Source organism: Nomia melanderi, chromosome 6 (genome assembly GCF_051020985.1).
Source record: "Nomia melanderi isolate GNS246 chromosome 6, iyNomMela1, whole genome shotgun sequence".
Taxonomy (NCBI): Eukaryota; Metazoa; Arthropoda; class Insecta; order Hymenoptera; family Halictidae; genus Nomia; species Nomia melanderi.
The window spans coordinates 10,670,188-10,693,212 of record NC_135004.1 but is presented as its reverse complement, the minus strand read 5'-3'; the positions used below and the strand labels follow the sequence as shown (position 1 = coordinate 10,693,212).

The 23,025-nt window shown below is 39.6% G+C and overlaps 2 protein-coding genes across 9 annotated transcripts in view; both read left to right on the top strand.

Annotated features, from left to right (window-relative positions):
* Ipk1 (Inositol phosphate kinase 1) overlaps positions 1 to 23,025 on the top strand; it is a 276,465-nt gene that overhangs the window by 151,933 nt on the left and 101,507 nt on the right. The window contains exon 1 of one of the 8 annotated variants that reach the window (XM_076368291.1): positions 18,248 to 18,287. The exons of the other annotated variants lie outside the window; for them this stretch is intronic. The gene's annotated coding sequence lies outside the window, so the exon portion shown is untranslated. Of the gene's footprint in view, positions 1 to 18,247; positions 18,288 to 23,025 lie in introns of those variants that run through there. 8 annotated transcript variants of the gene reach the window in all.
* LOC116427874 (protein BTG2) lies at positions 1,773 to 10,923 on the top strand. Its single transcript, XM_031978705.2, has one exon. The coding sequence runs from the start codon at positions 2,733 to 2,735 to the stop codon at positions 3,252 to 3,254; it is 522 nt and encodes a 173-aa protein (XP_031834565.1). The 5' UTR covers positions 1,773 to 2,732; the 3' UTR covers positions 3,255 to 10,923.

Genomic DNA, 23,025 nt, shown 5'->3' with positions numbered 1-23,025 from the left:
TTTCGGTCAGTTATGTATCATATATTGTACGAAATGAAAAAGGGGAACCTATCGTCTATTATATACGGGAATACAATAAAAGGTCTAGTGTCTCCGAAGACTATTAAACGGTCCGGATGACATATCCACATAATTGAACGGTTGGATATTGAAGTATTCGAATATCGAGGTTTCCAGTATATTATTGAATCTGCTGTTTCTTTTATTCGGTTCCTAATGAAAAACTCGAAAAGCTCCAAGACAACAGTAGAATTACGGAAACCTGTCGCTCGGAGCTATCATGAATTCATTGTATTTTACATCAGCAGTCCGCAGGTCGAAGACCAAACGCTGACATGCGACTGTCGGCTCGTTACAAAAGTTCCCTCCGCGATTGTTCCCTTTACTGGGCACCTTTTCTTTTAGCTTAAGTATTAAGAGAACAATTCCATTAAACGTAAGGTATGTAACGCTAACCAGTAAAACTCGTTTTAACAGAACACATTAAACTTAGTTTCCTAGGAATTCGAGTCTCACCGACGGGAACAAACGGGATGAAAATTTTAATTGTTCGCGGTTCCGGGGAACTTAAAGCGAGCGTTAATGTTCATAACAGAACGAGAAAATTCTCCTGGAATTATGTTATTATGTACTTCAGACCTTGGAAAGGCATTTGACGAAAGTACACAACTGGTTGTGAATAAAATTATTATAATTCCCTTTGTCATGTTTCCAATTATTGTATTAATATTAGTAATTATTTCGATGAATATGAAGATAAATAATAATATTATTATTAATTTTAATAGTTTACCCACCGGGATCCGAACAATCGAATTTTCGACGTCACCGCTTACCTACCGGGATCCGAAAAACAGATTTTCAATGGCAACGCTTATCGACCGGAATTTTTTGAAACTACTGCTTATCGAGCGAATTAACATCGTATTAATTACGTTATTGTACACATATTGATCGTATTATAAGCACATCATACATATCGAATATTTTGAAATTATTCCCTTTTACAACGAATCGAAATAACGCGTCGCCGGTATTAGCAACGTGTTTTCGTTCTAGCAAGCCGGTCGGTAAAGTGTTAAGTAGCAAATTGGGTTTAATAAATAACAAACAAGATCGCGTTCTAGTTATAAATTGGAATTATTACAGAATTCTCTGGAAAAGTAAGTCGAATTTAGGCGCAATAATATTTCCTATCTCTCGATTGAAATAACACATGTAAAGACAACTTCGTAATCTACCAATTAGATAACCTCACTTAATGGAAACTCGAATTCAGTGACCTGCCCCATTCTAAAATTACGATATAACGCAAGAAACTGGCATCAAATCGTTCGAACGTCTCTCCCGGCATAATACAACATTCGAGAAATACGTTGCATGTTTCCGAGAAGGAATATAAAGTACCAAAAATGGGAAACAAAGCATCGTACGTATGATAAAAATCTAATTTTACCGTCGGAAAGTATTTTTCCTCGGGTCCGTCGGTCTCGTATGAATAAGTCCATACACGTAATCTTCTTCGTAACTCGATTTTCGGGGAAACAACTCCTGTATGGTTCCAAAATCGCCCACTCTCGTATATAATGACGTCGGGCATAAACCGGTTGAGAACTCTCATCGCGCAGACGATCCGTATTCGGGACGCAGCTGCGGACGTACGCGCAGCGAGACACGCGCAGATTGTGAGCACGTGACGGTCCGCACCGGTGGGGCGGCCGCCGGCCCAATCGTTGGACGCGTATTATCCCCGCCACGGGCTGCGCGAACAAAGAGACAAAGCTACTTGGTTCGTGTCGACGGTTGATACCACTAGAAAGTCGTTGGTAGTCCGTGGGTGCGGTTGTTCCGCGGTTAAGAGAAGGGTGCGTCGGTTTTGGGTAGTCGCGAGAAAGTTTTTCTCTGGCAGTTTGGTAAAAGGTGTTTTTAAACACAGAGTGAAAACAGCGTGGGAAGAGGAAAAAAAGAAGAAGAAGAGAGAAGAAACGAAGAAGTAAATTCGAAGCGAGAGAGGGAAAAAGTTTTGAAACACGTCGGTTGTTGTGATCGTTGGAACGAGTTTATTATTCGAGAAAATCCATCTCCGCAGTCTTGTCGATTCTCACGGGCATCCTAGGGATCGGAGAAACGATTTGGACCGCGCGTTTCTCAACAAGTACGATTGAGTTAAAGACGGAAAAATATCGCTCGCGATCGCGGCATTACCGGCCACGAACACGACGAAAAAATTCGAAAAAGGATAGATCATCCGTTGAAACGGTCCGCGGCGATCGCGTCGAATAAAGAAACCGCTCGCGCGAGATTGTGTTTGCCGATTTGATATATTCGTGGTGAGAAATCTGTCGGTAGTCCCGACCCGACCCGGCAATCACGTTTTTCCGCGCTGGAGCGTCGACGAACGAACCCGGAGTGCGACCGTGCGACGTGGCCGCCGCGACGCCATTTTGTGAAGATTGCTGTGTACGTATCGCCGCGAGCAACAACGGCCCCTCTCGTCGCGCCGTGACCCATCGTCGGATCGGTGAAGAAACGGCTTGCTCGTTCTCGCTTCGATCGCCGCGCGTCGTCGTCTCCTCCGTCGGAATCATCCCTGAAACTGGAAAAGGGTACGGAGGAGGAGGAAGGAGGAAAGGACTACCACCGCTGTGACATATACACAGAGGCTCGCACGTAACGGAGCAGGACGCTGCTCGCGGATCAATTCTCGTCCTGGGTGGCTTCGCTTGGCAACCATGAGACTGGAAATCGTGTCGGCGGCGGATTTTCTGGTGCACCTGCTGCGTCTCCAGGCGGGACAGCTGTCCGAGCGTCAGCTCGAGATGTTCAAGTCATCGTTGACGGAGGTTCTACGTCATCGTTACAGGGACCATTGGTTCCCGGATCGTCCGAATCGTGGCTCCGGTTACCGTTGCATACGCATCAACGGTAAAATGGACCCGGTGATCGCGCAGGCAGGAGCGAACGTCGGTCTCCTGCCGACGGTGTTGCACAGCCTGTTCCCAAGCGAGCTCACCATGTGGATCGATCCGTCGGAAGTGTCGTACAGAATCGGAGAAAATGGGTCCATCTGTGTCCTATATGAACGCACCGAGCCCGACCCGGAGGAACAACACCAGTACCAGCATCAGCATAACCATCAGCACCACCACCAGCAGCAACAACAACAGCAACAACAGTTCGAGAGCTGCAAGGACTCGTTGTTGCTAGAGCACTCGCAGTTCAGCGAGCAGATCGCCGCGTTCGTCTCCAGTTGAAGCGTCTCACGGCGCACGTATTCGTCAGCGCGACGACGCTAGGCGTCATCCCGCTTCATTTTTTTCCATTGGACGTGCATCACGCTCTCGGACTGATCGAAGCATTTCTCGCGTTTTTTTTTCGTGATATATGTATATATATGTATACATGGTTGGTATATGTATATGTATATATATATATACGCATATATGTATACACATATTATATAGATATATACATATACGTGATCCGTGCTCCCCTCTGGCAAGTGAAAAGAAGAATTTGTATTTGGAGTCGTGTAACGCGAACGCGCGCGCGCGCAGTCTTCTCGACTATATCGAACACCAGCAGTTTCCAGCAAGCGACGAACAGCGAAAAACACGAGCGTATATATTGAAAGGAACGAATGAAAATCCGGTTTCTTTTCTGGCAACTTCTGTGAAGAATTATTCGTCCATGAGTGGTGACCCGATTGGTCCCACCCAGCATTTGCCAACCACGACTGACTCTAGTCCAGCCGTGCGCGGGTGACTCCCCGAAATTTCTCGGGTCACGCTTGCCGCACGGCAGATGTATCATCATCGTCATCGTTTGAACACACGACACAAGGATAGCGCAGCGCGTTCGCGTGACAACGACATCGTTGTATTACCCGTTAAAGACCAGCAGACGTCGAGCGCCCCGGCGCGTCTCGCGAGAAGACAACCGGGCTCTTTCTTTTGTTCCAGTCACCAGGGGAAGGAGCAGCGGCCGCCCAGCGAGACCGCCACCGCTGAAAAGCGAGGAGAAGTATCACGAAAAAAAAGCTATAATAAAGAAGATGGGCGAGCTCCACGAGAAACTCTCTCTCAGCCCGACTATAATTGATCTCAGCCTCCTCTCGCGCGCGCTTCCGTTGATAATCCTGAGAGGCGAAGCCGTGCGGGACCGGGGGAACAACGAACCAGTCTGACCCCTCTACTCTCTGTCCCAGAGAGAAAGAGAGAGAGAGAGAGAGAGAGAGGTGGATGCGAAAGAAAAAAGGGCGCCTCTCTCCCTCGAGAAGAATCCAACAACGTGTTTTTACCGTCGCGAAAAAAATCTCTTTTCTTCCACGAAGTCTCTTTGCGTATCATTCTCGATCGATTAACTCTGAAGCCTCTCGTGTTCTGATGTTCTTGGTAATATGCTCTCCCTTCTATGCGGCGATCACGAAGGAAACCGAGGACGAGGATACGTGTATCTTTGAACGGGAAACGAACGAGGGAAAAAATGAAAGAGCAAACTCGATTCCGGTTTCAAGATGGACGAACGAACAACATATCCAGTCTCTTCTGTCCGGTCAACTGTGATCGTCCAAGATCATTTTCTTTTCTCCCCAACCTCGCACTGTGAATGCAACTTACCACCGAGCCACACACTGACACCCGAAACAAAACACATTCGACAATTCGGGAAGGAAGAAAGCAAGCCTGTTCTATTTTGCCATGTGATCGAACGCAACAGGAGCCCGTTCGTTGGCCGATCGGTTCTCTCGGGACACCTCGGGGGGATCGGTCTGGTTCCCGGCGATCGGGAACGCTGTTGGTATCAACGACGCCGATGTCCATTGGCGTTTTCGCAGAGGAGCGGCCCCGAGTATTCTTTTCTGGATCATCCGTCGTCCATCGTCCGTCATCCATCGTCCGTCATCCATCGTCTTCACTGGTCGTCGGCTGTTGGGCGGTCTCAAGCTCGACGCATGTTTTTTGGTATCGTTGACACAATAAGAACACACGTTTACACTGCATACGTACAAACCTTTAACAAAAAGCGCGAGTTTATATGTACATATATATATTAGGTATTATGTACGGTAGGGAAATATCGTATATACGCGCGGGAGCGAACCGAAAATTCAGCTTACGCGTGTATGTGTCGTGTCGAATTGTATATTATCTGTTTTCTCGTCGAGTGGAGTAGAGAGATCGAGTGAAAGACAGAGAGAGAGAGAGAGAGAGAGAGAGAGAGAGAAAGAGAGAATGAAATGTTTGCTTGAGTAGAGTGTACCATGTTGAGCATGCGCGAACGTTGAGTGGAGAGAAAGGGGAGCGTGTATGTGTGCATGGCTGTGTGCGAGAGTCAGAAACGAGGCAGAATATAACATGAAAAAATGATATGAAGTAAACAACTGTGATTTTCTTCGCATGGTGGGAGGGCGTGTTGATTATATCGTGCGTGTGTTGTATAATTATCTTTTCTGGTGTTTCGGGCATGACAAAAAAAAAAGAAATGATATTCAAGTGTTGAGAAATAAGGTGGTATGCTTGGGGAACGGGTGCGAATGGGGTCCGTGTGTAAGTGTAGGAACGTTTTGTCAAGTGATGACTATTTTTCGATCCATAGACGCCCACTTGACAATAAAACGTTCGCCGATCAGCTGCTGTTCTTTCGTAATCGCTTGCTTCCCTTCCAACAGTTCTCGGGGTGTAATTCAAGTCGTTTCCGTTTCATAGAATTTCTCCAAGCGAAACACTTGCTGCGCGTAACCATCCGTTCGTTTTTTATTTCCCGTCGAATGTGTTCTTCTCCCTTTGGATTGATAACACGTCGAACTGGTTCTCTCGCGAATAACGATCGCCGACCCTCGTACGCGACGGTTCGAGTCGTTCGAATTTTTACAGACTCCTATAAACATCCCTTTTCTTCTGCTTTCATCTACGCCAATGGGCGAACGAATTTCCCCCTCGGAATTAGCCGTGAACGTAATAGTTAGCATAGGTACGATTCTCGATGTTTCACAATGGTCGTCAAGAGTGTGTAGATTTCACCGTGTTGCGTGCAACAGTAGACCAGCCTGAAGTTAGACAGAAAAATTTTTTTTGTGCTGCCTGAACGTCGTCGTCGAGAAGCGACGATCGATCGCGGGTAGAACTCTCGCGATCGTTCGATCGTGTTTCGTCACACGTAGTATTCTCTATCTCTCTCTGTCCGGTGACGTGTCCGGTTTACACGGGATCCCGGCGAGGAAAGAAGGAAAGATTTTATCCAGTGGGGAACGTTGCCACGAGAACGTCGACCGTTGACCATATTGCATCGTCGGTAAGTTACCTTTCTTTGTGACATATCTTTGACTTCGTCGTGTTGAGAGACGTATTGGCGTAAGCGTATACGAAAACATTTCTGTGTAGTCTCTGTGTGCTAGAATTATCGGCGAGAATGATTTCTTGTTTCAATTTAATTTGTCGTCCCTCTTTTTCGATCGGATAAACGGGGAGTGGTTGTTGATAAGAGAAACAAAAAAAACCAAGTGAATCAGGAGGGAGAAAACTGCTGCGTGGTTGATGAAAAGTATTGGCGAAGAGAGAAAGTGGGATAGAGATGATGTTTTGTGTGCTTGTGAGAAAGAGAGCGAAAATAAGGATACCGGGAATTTGTCGCGTTCGGTGATCGAATCGGAAGGCTCTGTATGTAGCAATTATAGAAACCGTGTCTGTGATTATATTAAGAATAGAGAGACAATATAAGCAATCTCTGTGTGAACGACCTAATTAAGGGGCGCGTGTATACGTGAATTCTGCACGCATACACGCGCGCTCATTATCTCGCACCGATATGTAAAAGTAAATGTTTATAAATATTGTTTATATCCGAGAGTATGCGTGGCAATTTTAAACGAATTACTTTTTCTTTTCTTTTTACAATTTTCTTTCTTTTTTTTTCTTTTTTTTTTTAGATTAATCCTTACAGCGATCAACCTTTCGCGGATTGTGCATTACATATATATACGTCTAACGAAATATATATTATATATATACATTTATATCGCGAAATAATATATATATATATAAATAAATATGGAAATTCATATATTTATATATATATTTTTTCACCGCGTCTTATTCCGTTCTATTTTCTTTGCAATTCCGTTACCTTTAAACGAGCATCGTCATTTTCGTCCGAGGTAGGGGTGGAAAAGGATTCAATCGTTAATGTGATTTATTACGTATTTCTTTTTAAATAGTATTTAATTACATCTTAAGCTTGGTTCTGAAACCGAACTGGCAGTGTTCCCCCGATCACAAGGGGCGAAAGTTCGATTAAGATTGCTAGGCATGCCCGCCCTGCGAAAAAAATTTACGGTAGAGAGCGCGCGCAAAGAGACGACTAAAAGATTTTTAGGCGGAACGTGGATACCGAAGAAAAGGAAACAATAGTTAAACGTCGAGGCAAAGAAGAAAAGAGAATTAAATACACCGAGATTCGCTCTTTCTTTTTTCGATGATCCGTGGAACGACAAACCGATTTTCTCTGTGTGCGTGTGTGCGCGTGTGAGTGTGTGTGTTATACGCGACCGTTGTGCGTGCGAACGATGTATCTGTGTCGCTGTCGGAACGAGACACCCGTGTGTGGTCGGTGAAAGTGTGAGAGAGTAGTCGAACGGCGGCGACGCGTAGAAAAATCTCGCACACACCCGTTCTTTTTTCAATAGTCCGTAGCCGAATATATACGTGTATAAATAATTAGCTTGTAAACGAGCTACAGCAGATAAATGTTCCTTTTTTTTTCTCTCCTCAGTTTTGTAACTTTTTTCTTTTTTCTTCGTTCGTTTGTTCATTTTCTGGAGCCATCGGCTGATAGCCGACGATAAATAAGAAAAACAAAAATTTCAGCGGTGCACACTCGTTCGAGATAGGACCGTGTTCGATTCGCGTGAAACGTATAGACATGCACACGTACAGACCCACACGCGCTCACAGGCACACACACGCGCACACAACATGTACACGGAACAACAGTAACAATCGACAACAGGAAAACAAAACGTTGAACCACGCGTGGCGAGAGATACAACGAGCGGAAATTCAGCGAGAGAAAGAAAGAAAGAAAAAAAAAATGAGAACCAATTGTGAGAATCAGAACGAGAGAGTTTATTTCACGAGCGAATTGTAATTACTATATATACATATATATACGCATATATTATATATACATACTTATATATATATATACATCTTGTAACTATACATACAGTCCTTCAGGAAGAATTTGTACAAACCCGCTGGAATAAGGCGCCAGCAAGTCTGTGATTTTAGCTTGGTTATATTCAGTATTTTTTTAAATAAAACGAGACAAAATCAAGATAAACGATAAAAAAAAGAAGCAAGATTCGAACTGCGAAAGAGACGCGCGAGTAAGAGAAAGTTTCTGCATGCGGTGATGATGATGATGATGATGATGATGATGATGAAGATGATGATGATGAAGATGATGATGAAGATGATGATGATGATGATGATGATGATGCTGATGTACGTGGTCGTGATTATGATGATGATGAAGATGATGATGGTGATGATGATGATGATGATGATGATGATGATGATGATGATGATGATGATGATGATAATGATGATGGCGATGAAGAAAAAAAGTATAGTCTCTGCTGCTGTGTGAACTGTGTTTGTACGACTGAGCGAGCGAATCAGGTGGACACGGCGCGCGCGCGCGAGAAAGGGCTGAAAAGTTAGAGAAAAGGAAACGTAAAGTGCAGACGTTAGACGTTTGTTACAGTTTTATATATTTAATGTCTCTTGAAAAATATTTTCGTTCATTCAAAATGAAGAGCAATTGATTTTAAGATACGATCCAATTCCAAGAAAAATAATCAAATTTATTTTCTTTTTTTGTAATTGGACAATTGTATTCGTCGTTCAAAATTGTAAATACTATACGCATGGGAAGATATTTATTCGATTCCAAAATTCGGAGGTTTAACACTAGAACAGCATTCGATCCGATCACTCTGTAACCCTTATGAAAATTGTATATTTATTTACAGAATTACATTGAATAATTGACAAGTATCAGTAATTTTCCAATAAGAGAACTAAACCCAGCCATTAGTTCTAGTGTTGAAACTTGAGGCGTAGATACGCCAACAAATAACTTGCAACGTTTGTTTCCAATAGCGACTCGCAGAAGTGTTTACATTTCTGTTTCATTCAATTTTACGACCATCGCAATTGAATTTACAGTATCAGTCGCTATCAGAAAAAAACGCGAGTTCCTTGCTGGCGTCGTCTGCGCTGTAACAGCGATACGTACCGAAAGCTGTTCGTATCTGCAAGTTCACAGCGATATCCGGTGAAACCGCGAACGATCATTTCGCAATAACCTGTAAAGACACGTCTTTCGTCCGCATTTTCGGTTTCACGTTTCCCTCCGCTTTCTCCGGGCGACGGAGGGCGTTGCGTGCGTGCGTGCCCGAGCGAGCGAGAGACAGTCAGCCAGTCGATGATTGTAGACTGTAGTCAATATCACGAATCGAAAACGCGCGGCTCAGTGGCGGAGGCACGACGGGATCCGGCGAGAAAACGAAAGTCGCGCTCGACCGCGGGGCGCGTCGTTGTAAAAATTGTAAAATTCCGCACCGTTTTTAGCACTCGTACAATCCGTTGTAAGAATAACTCTCTCGGCGAATTTTCGGGGTTGCCCGATCGTGCCTCCGGTTTCTCCGGCCGCGCGTGAGACAAAATATGTGCGAACATTTTGTAGCATATGCCGCGTGTCTTTCTTTTTCTGTAGAACTTTGGCGTACATTTGTTGTTGGGACACCAGGAAGGAGAATGCGCGAACGCGAATGAGAGAGAGAGAGAGAGAGAGAGAGGGAGAGAGAGAAAGAGAGAGAGAGTGACTGAGTGAGAGAGCATGAAAGAATGAGAGATTGATTGAACGAATATTGGAGAGTATGAGACGAGGGAGCGAGAGAGAGGCTGTGGGTGAGAGAAAGAAACCGGGGAGAGAAGTGTTTGGAGGATCGAACAGTAAGAGAGCGTGAGGCCCGACAGGGGTGCTCAACTCGGTTGAAGTGGGCCGTTGGTTCCATCATGGTAATTATTAATTGTGATGCCGAATTAATTGTACTGATTAGGGAGAGTTCATAGCGACTTTTAATACGCGATTCACGTTTACGAGAGACGAACAAGATTCAAAACAACAATAACAACAGTTTCGGGGGAAAAAAAAGTGTAAAATGTAAAAGATACCGACGCAAGGTCATCGAGATCCGAATTCGGCGGCCCTGTTGGCCAGTGCACAAGAAAAAAACTACACGACACATGTATACACACGTGCACACAGTTCTATACACATGGTACATATTATACATACAGGAGAAACATAAAATACAAATGTAACAAGTTGCGCATTGACCTGCGAGCGAGAATACGATCCACTTAGAATCTGTGTAAAAAACACACACACACACACACACAAGGAAAAATGGGAAATTTGCTTTGTCAATAGTTCGTTGTTACGAAGAGAGATATAGTTATTGAAGAGAATGAGGATATTTAAACAGAAAACAGGAAAACCACACGTGGAAGACGCAGAGATGCACCCCTTGTAAAACACACGTATACACATCTTTTTGACGAGATACACGGAACAGACACGAGGAACACGTTACGTACACTCTCGAATCTGTAGACTAGTAGGTTTACTATTAATTATTACGAATTATAATTATTATATCTATTAATTACATCAATGTATAATTATATTTAGTTTTTAGGTTACTATGTCTATCATTTCCCGCTTGTACATACGCCGTGAGCTCGAAAAAATTAAATCTTTATCAAAAGAAATCTATAATTTTTTCGACTGTTTTTGTACAGAGATAATAAAAACAAAAAGGCCTCGTGCTTATGAAATTTCATGAATATAAAATACTGGTGTACGGTGTTTTCATTTTTGCCGGCGACGATGCACCTCCGTTCCACTTTCCTACCTCTCCGATCGTCCACGAAAACTGTTCACTTCGAATCTTTGATGCTAACAGTGCTGGTAGAAATCTTCGATACTAGATTTAAAATAGTGCGATAATTAAGTAATCGAATTAAAGTTATTCAATCAAGAATCGGTCAGGTTAAATCGCAACATATTATTACTCAGTTTTATAAAAAATGAATCTTCTGTTGCTCAGTATTTCTGATGTTAATCGATCAGACTGTTTATTACTTCGGTACCAAATGGTTTATTCAAATATTTAACTTTAAAAAATCGTCGAATTTCGCGGAACTCTAATGTTAACGTATCTTTCGCTGATGATAAAAGGAAAATAAACAAACCAGAAAATTGTGTATTCTGTTTGTTTAGAATTCGAGTAAGACATTTCAATGGATTCCAAAATTTGCAAACGCAATTTCTGTAAATTATATACAAAAAAGATTTATTATGAAATTTAAAAAGATGTTTAGGATATAAGAAAAGAGACCGTGATAAAAGAATTAATGCAATTCTTTTTTTCTTAAAGATGTTACTTTTAAATACTCCGTAATTATGTGAAATGAATGCAAATTCATCATAAAACATATGTTTTATTAACCGAATACTTCAGTAATTATAAAAAAGAATATTTAATTGACAATGTTTAATACAATACCGGCGAAACATGAGTTAATTAACCCTTTGCCTTATGAGTTTTATGCAGTATATAAAAATTTTATATTACTACTGAGCTCACGTTTAATTTAACAGTTGAATGTTGATTACCTGAAATTACATTTTATTTCGACTTAAAGGAAAAAATTTTATTTATGTTTATTAAATTTAATATAGATTTATTGTCATGAATTTGACGTAATATTATAAAGAAGTAGATTAAATTTTATCGACTCAAAGCAGATTTTAGAAATATTTGCAATTTTCAGAAGAATATTGTGAATAAAACAGCGGAATACAATGTTATTTCGTATGACGTCTCTTGCGAAAGCAAGAAATTAATATTAAAAAGTAACGCATAAAATTTTGAATCAAAGCGGAATTCTTTCTTTAATTAGAACAAACATAAATATTATAGTTATTCATAGTATCTTTTCCTGAAAAAATGGGATGTGCATTAGCCGTAAAATTGTACAATAAAGTTTTTGTTAATCGGACATGATATCGAGTTGCATGTATTCCTGTGGGAAATGAGTAATGAGATATTTTTAATTATAAGAACGTGTACAAGTATAAAATGATTTGTTTATTTGTCATTATTTGTACAACTAGATAATAGAAGACATCAATATTATTTTCTTTTGTAATTTCTCATGTTTCATTATTTTTTATTGAAAAACAAGTTTTTTCAGAATTAATATAAAGAAAACTATATACATGACATAATTAAAAGAAAATTAATTCTGTTGTGCCATTTATGAATATTACATAGTTTAATATTTCCACAGACAACGTTATTATTTACGTTAAAATATTATTTCATTATGTATTTTCAGAGATACACCTATTTCCTTTTATATCAAGTTTTTCCATGTAATGAAACTGTTCTGAAATGCTTTCAAGAATCTCGTATGACTTAATTTTGGCAGATTTGCTATTGTATGAAACGCTCTGTAAAACTCACAAGAAGGGAATTATGTAGTAATTATATAGTAAGTTCATTTTTATGATTGGTTTATGTAAGCAGTATAAGAAACAACACAGAAAATGAGGTTAATTAGGAGTATTACGAATTCAATGCTGAGTAATCTATTCGAATCGACTCAGTCAAAGTCGCAGTCACCATTTTAAAAAATCCTTTTTTTCGAGGAAAAACATATTCAAACTTGTTTTTTTATATTTCTATATATTTTTATCATACATTAAATACTGTGTGCCCATTTTTCTTTAATTAGCTATCTCAGTAAAATAGTCTACAAGAATATTAAAGAAGAACACTCTTTTGACCAGAATATCCTCTTAATACTTTTCTCTCTAAAAGTCTATTAGTACATTTTTAATATCTGTACTATATTAAGAAACGATAGAACAAAAATTATTGTCTTCTACATCATTTTCCTAAAGAAAATTATTAAATTATATTACACTGATATGCAATTATAATTGCTAGATATTATTCAGTATGATCAATTATAATGACTGCAATTGTAACTGCTGAAAAATCGAGAAAATTTCAAGATCAATGATTAGAAGCTGAAATTTAAAGATTATTCTATAATTATTAATAAGTTCAGTTTCTTCACTAAGTGAGTCTATTTCTGTCTCCATCGATTCACAGAGTGGTTACGAACTTTCAGCCAGAAACGTATGTGTGTTCAGTATTCCGAGAAGCAATTCAGTTGTCTCCAATTTGTTTTTTTTTTTCAAACGTGTATAAAATACAAGCTATCGTAATCGATTCAGAATACGGCGTTAATGCACGACCGTGAGGAAAACCAGCTGTAAGCCGGATAAGCGTTTGGCATTGCTGATAAGAGACCATTGACACGCATCTGATATTGAATTGAAGGGTAACAGACGAAGTGTCGCGCAAAAGATGGTGAAGGTCAGTTTTTAGCAAATAACGGCACGTCGGCCGGAAATACAGATGTTAATTAATTAATTATACGGAGTTTAGAGGATAACAGGAAATGAACATGACTGAACTAAGTGATTATTAATTCTTTGCTATCAGTACAAACCTTTTGCGATCTGAATGATTTTTCATTACTGGGACTTTCGTTAACATCTAAAAAAATGTTAAGACACTTATTAATAGTTCCTAATTTAATATACAAATAAAATGATAGTTAAATTTTCATATAATTTGGCAATAAAAATTGAAAATCGTGGGGAAATTATGAAGCAATAAGATTTTCGACGGTCCTTTAACACTAGGTTTATTCATTCCGAACTTCGTGAGGGAAATTACAGAAACCATTTACATTTTCTTTCTGCCTTATATCGTCTTTTAAGTTGTTTTTCAAGAAAATGTGCCTGATTTTGTTCGTAGATCAAATTGACGAATGACAGAAAAGATTAATAAGTTCCTATTATATTTATTTATCTATTGTACATATCATTAGTGTCAATAACTATAAGCTCTAAATAACTTGAATTATTTATTGAAATTAAATTAGCTGTATTATTAGCAGATGTTTGGAATTCGATTATGTCCTTAGTCGCTAAAATTAATGCACAGAAAAATCTGTTAACGTAAATTAGAAATGCCCCCGGTCATTCAATTCTGCTTCAACGAAAATACCTCCACGCGTATTTTCAAATATTCCTTATTGAAAAGCTGCAATCCTGCAAGGAGAAGCAACAAAACAAATTTTCTCATTTTTATTTACACCTCCTTCATACTACGAACATCTCTCGTCAACCAATTACATATGCGTATAAAAACACCGCATGAATAAAAAGACGAAGAGCCTGTTCCTTCGTTATCTCCGATTGACTCGAGCAGAAAGAGAAATGCGAGGCCACTTACTCGAGCGAATATTACATTACACCCAGAGCAAGAAGAAGTTGCAGAAATCCAAGACTCTCGCGTTGCATCCGTTCGAAAAGTGGCGTGCGGAAAATCTACTTTCCAGAAAACGATAATCAACCGGTGATTGAAGGTCTCGCGGTTCTAATTTTTTGCTTTCCGTGTGTCTTACGCGCACATCTAATCCACGATCACGTTCGTGTACCAACGAGTACACGCTCGGCTGTACGCGCTTACAAGGCAGCAAGTTTTTGCGCGGCGATCCGAGAACGTTGCGAACTTGAACGGCGAGGCAGCCCGTTATCAGAAACTCGTCCGCCAAAGATCAAACGATGGATTCATGGTGACAGGGGCAAATCAAGAATCATTGGAAAATTAACGGCCGGTTACTCGTGTAGACCGGCTAAATAATTGATCCACGATAATCGAGCGGCCTGGACTGGTTCCGCGGGAACGACATGCCGGTCCACACCGGACGTACTGTTTACAGACGACGCCTCTTCACATGTCCCACGATAGAGGTGTCTAACTTACTTCCCTCACGCTGGTAACTCGAAAACAGCGTTCCTTCATTACTTCTACTCAACGAGCTGCCTAAGACTGTATGTGAGCAGTTTTATGAGTGCTCGATACAAACAGGTAAAAGTAGTGTAATAAGGTAAAATCGCCAATGGTTGACCAGTTAAAAATGTTCTGCATGAATAATAGTAATTATTCAAAATGTTGTTTGAACTTCTTACATCATCCAAATTTTATGGGTATTTTTGAAAACAACATTTGCGTCAGAAGTTGACTATCCCGTAAAACTAGAAAACTAGTAATTGACCATACGCTAGCAGTTGACCGCTTATAGTAATACCAAAAACATTAAAGATGATTACTTTAATATTGTTTATTTGCAACGTTAAGGAAATTACAGTACGGAGGCATACAACTAACGTCGATGAAATAAATCGTTAGCTTTTACGAGAAACAGTTTGATTCAGGTAAAAATGTCTCGGGGTTGGGTTAGGCAGGTGCTGCAGCATATTAAATTGCTGAAAGATTATTACTGTTAGAAAACCTTATTTCTCACGTTTCCCTGAGAAATGGTCAACTGTTGATACCAGGTCAATTACTGGTGCCTTTACCTTATCTAGAATTTGTAGCGTAGCTTAGAATATTTTTGAGAAGCATGAATGCGAGAATGAGCGCGAGCGAAGGGTAATGGAGGGAAGTCTAACGGCTGAGCGAAAGTGGCCTGCATAACGTCGCAGGCCCAAGGTTTCCAGTTAGACTTTGAAGGGGTGTGTGTTGAGAGTTTATGGAGAATGCGAGTGAGAAGAATGATTGCGGGGGAGAGAATGATTTTTGAGTACGAATCCGAGAGAGAGTCGTGCGTTGGCCTTAGTGGCAAGTTGTGTGTCGTTTTAGTTGTGCGTAGTTAGTATATAGTTTCTTACATTAATAAACATAGTTACTTATTAATTTTGTTATATTCCCGTCTGCGTTACTCCCGATCAATATATTTTACAGTATAGTATCTAGAGGGTAACTCTCCGTGAGGGGAAAGTTACTGTGGAGCTCGCGAGCTCCCAGTTCGACAGCCTTGGTATAAGAAATTTTCTGTTCGGTCAATAAACTCGACGGAATGGAAGAAAATAAGAATAAAAGTAAATATGAAATAGTCTCCACTACTCGGTGGAAATAAGCGTGTTGTTGAATCTTTCAAATTTCGCGAAATTATGAAGAGCAGAGGTGTCCAAGTAAATATTTCTCTGATGGTAACTCGGAAACAGCGTTCCCCCAGTAGTTCTGCTCGAGGAGCTGCCCGAGAGTATGCATGTGAACAGTTCCATGCAGTGTTCAATACAAACAGGTAACAGTGTGTATGTGGAGGGTAACTTTTCTCCGAGGGGAGTGTCGGAGTGAGACGGAACTATAGAATTTTCTTTTCGATCGTTACGTCTCGCTCCGTGGCATTCGGTCTCGCTTCCATCCTTTGTTATTACCGGCAATAATGACCATACGTCGAAAGCCGAGGCGACCCGAGCATCGTGAGTGGAAAAGTCGCCTTACCCTTGTACACTTTTAGCGCGGTCGATGGAGCTAACGCGAGAGCTGCACTATAGTAAACAAAGCATTTTATATAAATGTTATATATGTGATATTTTGATATAGCAAAGTGGAAATAGGGTATACCATTAGTCAAATATATGTTAACTCTTTGTATTCGAGAGGTGACTGTCAGTCATCATTTCATTTGATACATCAAAGTTATATCATTTCATTCGATATAGCAAAGTTATATCAGTTCATTTGATATAGCAAAGTTATATCATTTCATTTGATATAGCAAAGTTATAAAGTTGACTGTTTAACATCCAAGTTTTGCATAATGCATCAATGCTTTAAATATTCAATAAAATATGTTCGTTTCTCAGTTTATGCGTTCCTAGTGAAAAACTTTCGAGTGCAAAGAGTTAATATCATCGCAACAACGGTAACAGCGTCACACATGTGACGCATCGTTACGAACGTGCTAACCCCTCGATTTCTTCCGTAATTGCAGTCATTAGGATCACTTTATAGTCAACAATTTATTAGAGAAGTATAGGAACTTTATTTTCATTCTATACCTGCGTTTACTTTAACAATTGATGACAGATCCAATTTAAAATACAATTTAATATAGTATTCATCTATCGCTTGATACCTAGGCTGATCGTTCACTTTTTATCTGCTCCCATCTCATTTTCCACACCAATTTGCTATTCGTCGCTGAGCCGCTCATTATCCAAACTGGTTAACACTTTCCGAATGTTTTATAATAATATCGTCAATGCACTCGATGGATTTCGAATTTCTATCTAAAATAAATTCCCCTAATGCTGGTTTTAGTTCCACCAAAAATTCTTCTGGTCACATCCAATTAACGATAAAAGTGACTAAGATAGACTATTCGATGCATTTCACATAGTTGTTAAATTAAAGCTACACCTACAATGATAAAGTGAAACGCATTCTATAAGATTTGTTTAACACGTTGACTGCCATTCGACCAAATCGAATTACTACAGTTCACTCAATGAAACGACGATTTATATGAATACATTTCTATATTATAAATAATACTACATAATACTGTGACATTCAGCTGGATGAACGTGAAATAGTGATAACGCAATTCGATCAAATGATTTAATATTATATTTTTTCCATTCGGCGTATTTTCCCCTGTGAAATCGTACGACGTTGAACGTGTTAACTCCCCATTTAAAAGGAAATTTGTAAAGTCAGTATACGCGATTGCATCACTTTCCCCTCCTTCCTTCTTTTGTGGAGTTAATCGATTGACTGGCTCATATATGCTATCGCTGGAACTATCGCTAAACCCAACTTTAGTTCGCGAACAGTTCGCAGTGTGGACCCGGCAATACGTTTCGCCGTGACCGATGCTGCTGCTGCTGGTTGCAGCTAGCTGCTAGCTGGCAGGCTGCTGCGCCAGGCCAGGAGAAAGGGTATATCGAGCGGCGGGCTGCCACTCGGGAACCCGACACACCATGTTTCGCGGAGTGGAAGCCGAGCTTTCAAGTTGAAGACCAGCCTCGATTCCCCTGGAAAGGAGAGTGCGTCGGCCGATCGACGGCTCGATCGGATATATTAAAACGTATCTAGGCGAAAAAATGCGTTCCTGCCGCCGCGACGACTTGCTAACCGGTCTCTCTTTCTCTTTCCCTCTCCCTCGCTCTCTTTCTTCCTCCCCGTTCGCGTTATCAGCCGCAAAAATCCATTCAGGAGTACCGGCTAATGGTGTCACGACACACGACGCGGGACGATCGGCTTCGTGCTCGGATCGGTGAGCAATTTTCACTTTGTTGCAATACGAGATACCGTCCGCGTCTCGCGGCAGACGTGTTTAACCTGTTCGAGAGATTTTTCGCGAAGGATCCAGATGGTCAATGTCGAGTGTTGGGAATCGGTTGATTGAAGGATCCAGTTTAATTAAGTGATTGGATGATTGAATGGAATAAGGGAAACGGATTATTTTAATTGCGATGCTTGCGATTACAAGAGATTGGTCTTTGATGATGGTGACTCGTTTATTGTTGTATATGGTAGTTCAATAGTATTGTTTTTATTGTGTAATGAAAGTATATTGAGTTGCATATGCGGGATTTTTAGTTTGAATCGTTTGGATAATTTAGTTACCAGTAATTGTGGAATTTAGTTTGAGAAATCTCTCGTTTCGCGTGCCATAAAATCGAAAAATGAAGCCTATACTCGTCGAATGCAGGGCGAATACGCTTAGGGTATATTCTAATGAGAAAGCGAAGCGAAATGAAGAAGAATTATATGTTTATGTAAAAAAATGAATAATTCATCGTTGAAAGAATTAGTATCATTTGAAGTTTTAAGATGACGTGTAACGTAGTTATCTGATTAAAAGTTAACATGCTTATGGATCTTTGTAAAGGGATTTTAAAGCGTTTCCTAATCTTTAATTACGCTGGATAAAATGTTAATCTCGTGTTCTACATACAGAACAATGGCAGGTAAAAGGTCAATCGTACAGTTGTGCTTCAGTTATGAAGGATTCCGCTATATTCCCATTTCCACCAGGTAAGACGCACTAATCTGCTTTTACACGGTTCTAATCACGAACACAGAAAGCGTGTTTGATCTAGAGATGACCCAGATTTAAGTTAGTACGCTTCTGTGTATTTTCTCTCGATAGTTGTGCTTTGTTGTTAATTTATAACGACAACGACGTCCAATTATTTTTTGAGCTGCGATTTTAGTCACTTCTTTTGTGCAAGAAGTAACTTCGGAAATGAGACGCAGGGTCGTGACTTGTTTGTCATAATAGTGTGTGATCTATCGTGACATGATTTAAAATGATTTTGTAGGTTACTAACACATAGTGCTACAACAAATCGTGGAATACACAGCATTGAAAAAAATTATGTACATTTAATGAAATTAATGAAAAATCATTAAAGCATTTTTTAAAGTATTTAATTGCATTGAAAAATATGAATGACATTAAAACTCTTTCTAATTTAATAATTTTAATGATTCAATTCTGATTTGTAAAAAAACTCCTTCCTTTATATCGTACATATTCAATAAAAACTTACTGGAGCTAAAATATAGCGAACTCGTTTAGTCTGTTAGAAGGTTTAATAAACTGTAGAATCGTTTCGTCGGCAGCAGCTTCTCTTAAAAAACTGCCAAATTTCATGCCTTATTATATTATTTGCACACAGTTCCGTCTGATTACGAACCGCTTTGTACCGCGCAATATTTCTTTGCGGATGAAAGTTTCAGGACGTCCGGACCAAATTGAATCCTTTAATGAAAAATTGAAGGAGCATCGCGATGAAGAGTCATCTCACAAAGAAAATGTGAGACAATTTTCAGGTGAAAGGGGTTTGTTACGTTTCTTCGTAGTTCTTGGATCTAACAACAAAACGTTGATCCAGGAGTCAATTTAAATCGGAAATGAAATTATGGGATGTCCTAATTACTAAATTGCATATGTAATTTCTATATTCTATACAAACGAGTATATGAAATTCAACGAAGTAAAATATCTTTATTAAATCTAATACCAAGCTTATTTTATTTCTAATTCAACGAAAGTTTTAAGAAGGAATATCAACTTTTACTTACTCCTATTTTGTACTAATGAACCGGAATGTAATTTCGATTCGTTAATTTAACGAATACAAGCGTCGGTAATTGAAGTGAGCATTGTGGATATATAAGTAGCTTAGAAAAATAGTGGTCCAACTATTATTTTTGTCAAAAACAGTATTTGTAAAATGTTCTTGAATTAATTAAATACTATTATAATATTACTAATAATATGAACTATTATCAATTATTAATACCAGTAATTGTTATTGCTAGCATTAATTACTGTTAGTTACTAATATTACAATGTTATTAATAATATTAATTATTATGAATTATTAAACATTAGTACTTAATTCATTTAAGAACATTTTACAAAAACTTTTACTGCTCGAGACCTGAGAAATAGTAGGTAGACCATTATTTTCCTGAGCCACTCATGTGTCTGTTAGACACAAATTAGAATATCGTCAACACATCACTATGAATTGTATACTAGTACGTCAACAAAGTGTACACACATGGTTCTGTTATTTCAGTTAAAACATGAGACATAAATTAACTTCTAAATAAGTTTAAAAACAACTTTTCACGTAGAATACAGTGGCAGTGTAACGTATTCGATTATCCAACCATCCTGAACTCAATTGGTTTGAATAATCTGAGTTCTACTGCACAAACATTCTGAACAACGGTTAGCATGACGGGGCACGCTGGATGTTCGCCGATGCGAAATATTTCCGTTCGCGTAGAACAGATTAAACTGCCGTTCGCTCGGAAACCAGAAGTTCACCGAGCGTGACACTTTCCGCGAGGCGAAGCCTCGAGAGTGGGCGGAGGTTAAACCCGGACGGTGTGAATTGCGAGATCTATACTACTGAACAAAATAATAGCACATGTGTTCCATTAACCCTCTTAGTACCTTGCAATTTTTCTGTTTACCGTTTTGGATACAGTTTTGAAGATAAGATAAATGTAACAGTAATTAACCGGTTAATTTTATATAAATATTAATATTTCTATTTCTATTTCTATTTATATTTATATTTATATTTATATTTATATTTATATTTATATCTATATTTATGTTTATGTTTATGTTTATGTTTATGTTTATATTTATACTTATAATATAAGTATTCTGTCCTTATAGTTGTAACCGGTTAGTTATTGGTATATTTACTTTACATACTTGTTGAAATTGGCACGTTTGTTTATTGTCAAGCTGTTACCACCTTACTGATCGGTTATGAATATACTCTGATACTAAGTCATTAATAATTATTTCTAATACCATTTTTCTCTGTTATGAAAGAATATGTATTGTTACACAAAACGTCAGAAATTGTAGCAGTCTACGTGTTAATATTTAAGTGAAAGAATCTAAAAAAACTTTAATATACTGTATATATACACAACGAATTGAAATGACATTTTGGGCATATCCTTTCCATGACTCCGAATATGTTGCTTTCGCAATATTCTATGTTGCCCTGCGTTCGAAACATTGAAGTAGCTAATGCAAGTGCAAACACGAGTTAACTCGTGACCGGTCAACAACGTTTAGACATGAAAGGCAACACCTAATGCCTGTGTACAGAGGCCGAAAAACGCTTCCTATCGCGAAGGGTTAAATCCCATCGACAAGAACAGCGGGGGCACGGTTCAACAACCCGTTCCCCGTTCGTTGTTAAGGTTTCACGGGTTCGTACGGGGCCGCGGTGCCCGATGTGGGACAACCACGAGGCGCGGTACCGCGAAGAGGAGGAGGAGAGGGCCTTCGGCGTGCGAAATGATGGCGAATTATTGTGCCGAGGAGGAAGAGGAGCCCCGGCGAAGAATGAAAGGGTGAAGAAGAGTGGGAGGAGGTGGGGTAGAGTCGTCGGTGGTGGTAGGTGGCGGTACCGGCGACGAAGGAAGAGGGAGGAGGCGACCGATGGTTGTCGTAGGGGTCAGCGTCGGTTGTTGCCCTGGCCCCTTAACGTTGCTTGGCCCGTTCGGTTACTGTCCCCTTCCCCATCCCCCTCTTCTCCCTATATATCGCCTTAGAATTGCGATTCTGTTCAACATTAACACACCACCGCGGATTGCGCCTCTGTTCCTTTCTCCTCGATGCATCCCTTCGTTGACATCCTTTGCCTTTCCTCGCGGTGGTCTGTTTTTCTCCATGGTTTTCCTGGGATCGAACCCTCGATTTGCGACTTCTATTATAATTGTGTTGAATAGAATCGTTTTGTCGTTAGTAATTTAAGTAAAAACGATGAGTGATTGATTATTGGGAAAATCTTCGCCCGCAGTCTACCTTTCTTTATGGCTTTGCTGGGATTGAAACGTTGGTTTATAATTTCTAGTATAATTGCGTTGAATGGAATCGTTTAATCGTTAAGAATTTCGTAGAAACAAAAACGATGAGTGATTGATTATTGGAAAAAACTTCGTTCGCCGTCTGTCTTTTACCATGGTTTTCCTTGAATTGAACCCTTGGGTTGGAATTCTATTATAATTGTGTTGAATAGAATCGGTTTATCGTTAGTAATTTAAGTAAAACCGATGATTGATTGATTATTGGGAAAATCTTGTTCGCAGTCTATCTTTCTTCACGATTTTCCGTGGATTAAATCCTTGCACTGTGACTTCTATTATAACTGCGCGAGATAGAACTGCTTCATCGTTAAGAGGTTATTAGAAATAAATATTCTGTTCTTATTCTATACAAGAGAATAGGAGAAATCTATCTTCGTAGTCTATCTCTCTCTGTGGTTTTACGTAGATTAACTCCTTGGTAGAACTGTTTCATAGTTAATAATTTATTAGTAATAAAAGGAATTTTGTGCTCACCCCATATTTGCATTTACTCTTAAGATAAAGAATTCATAACAGCGAATAACACTTCATTTTAATTCTGAAAGACGAAACGTCATTTACATTTGTTAATTTCTCCTTGAAATCTTCATTAC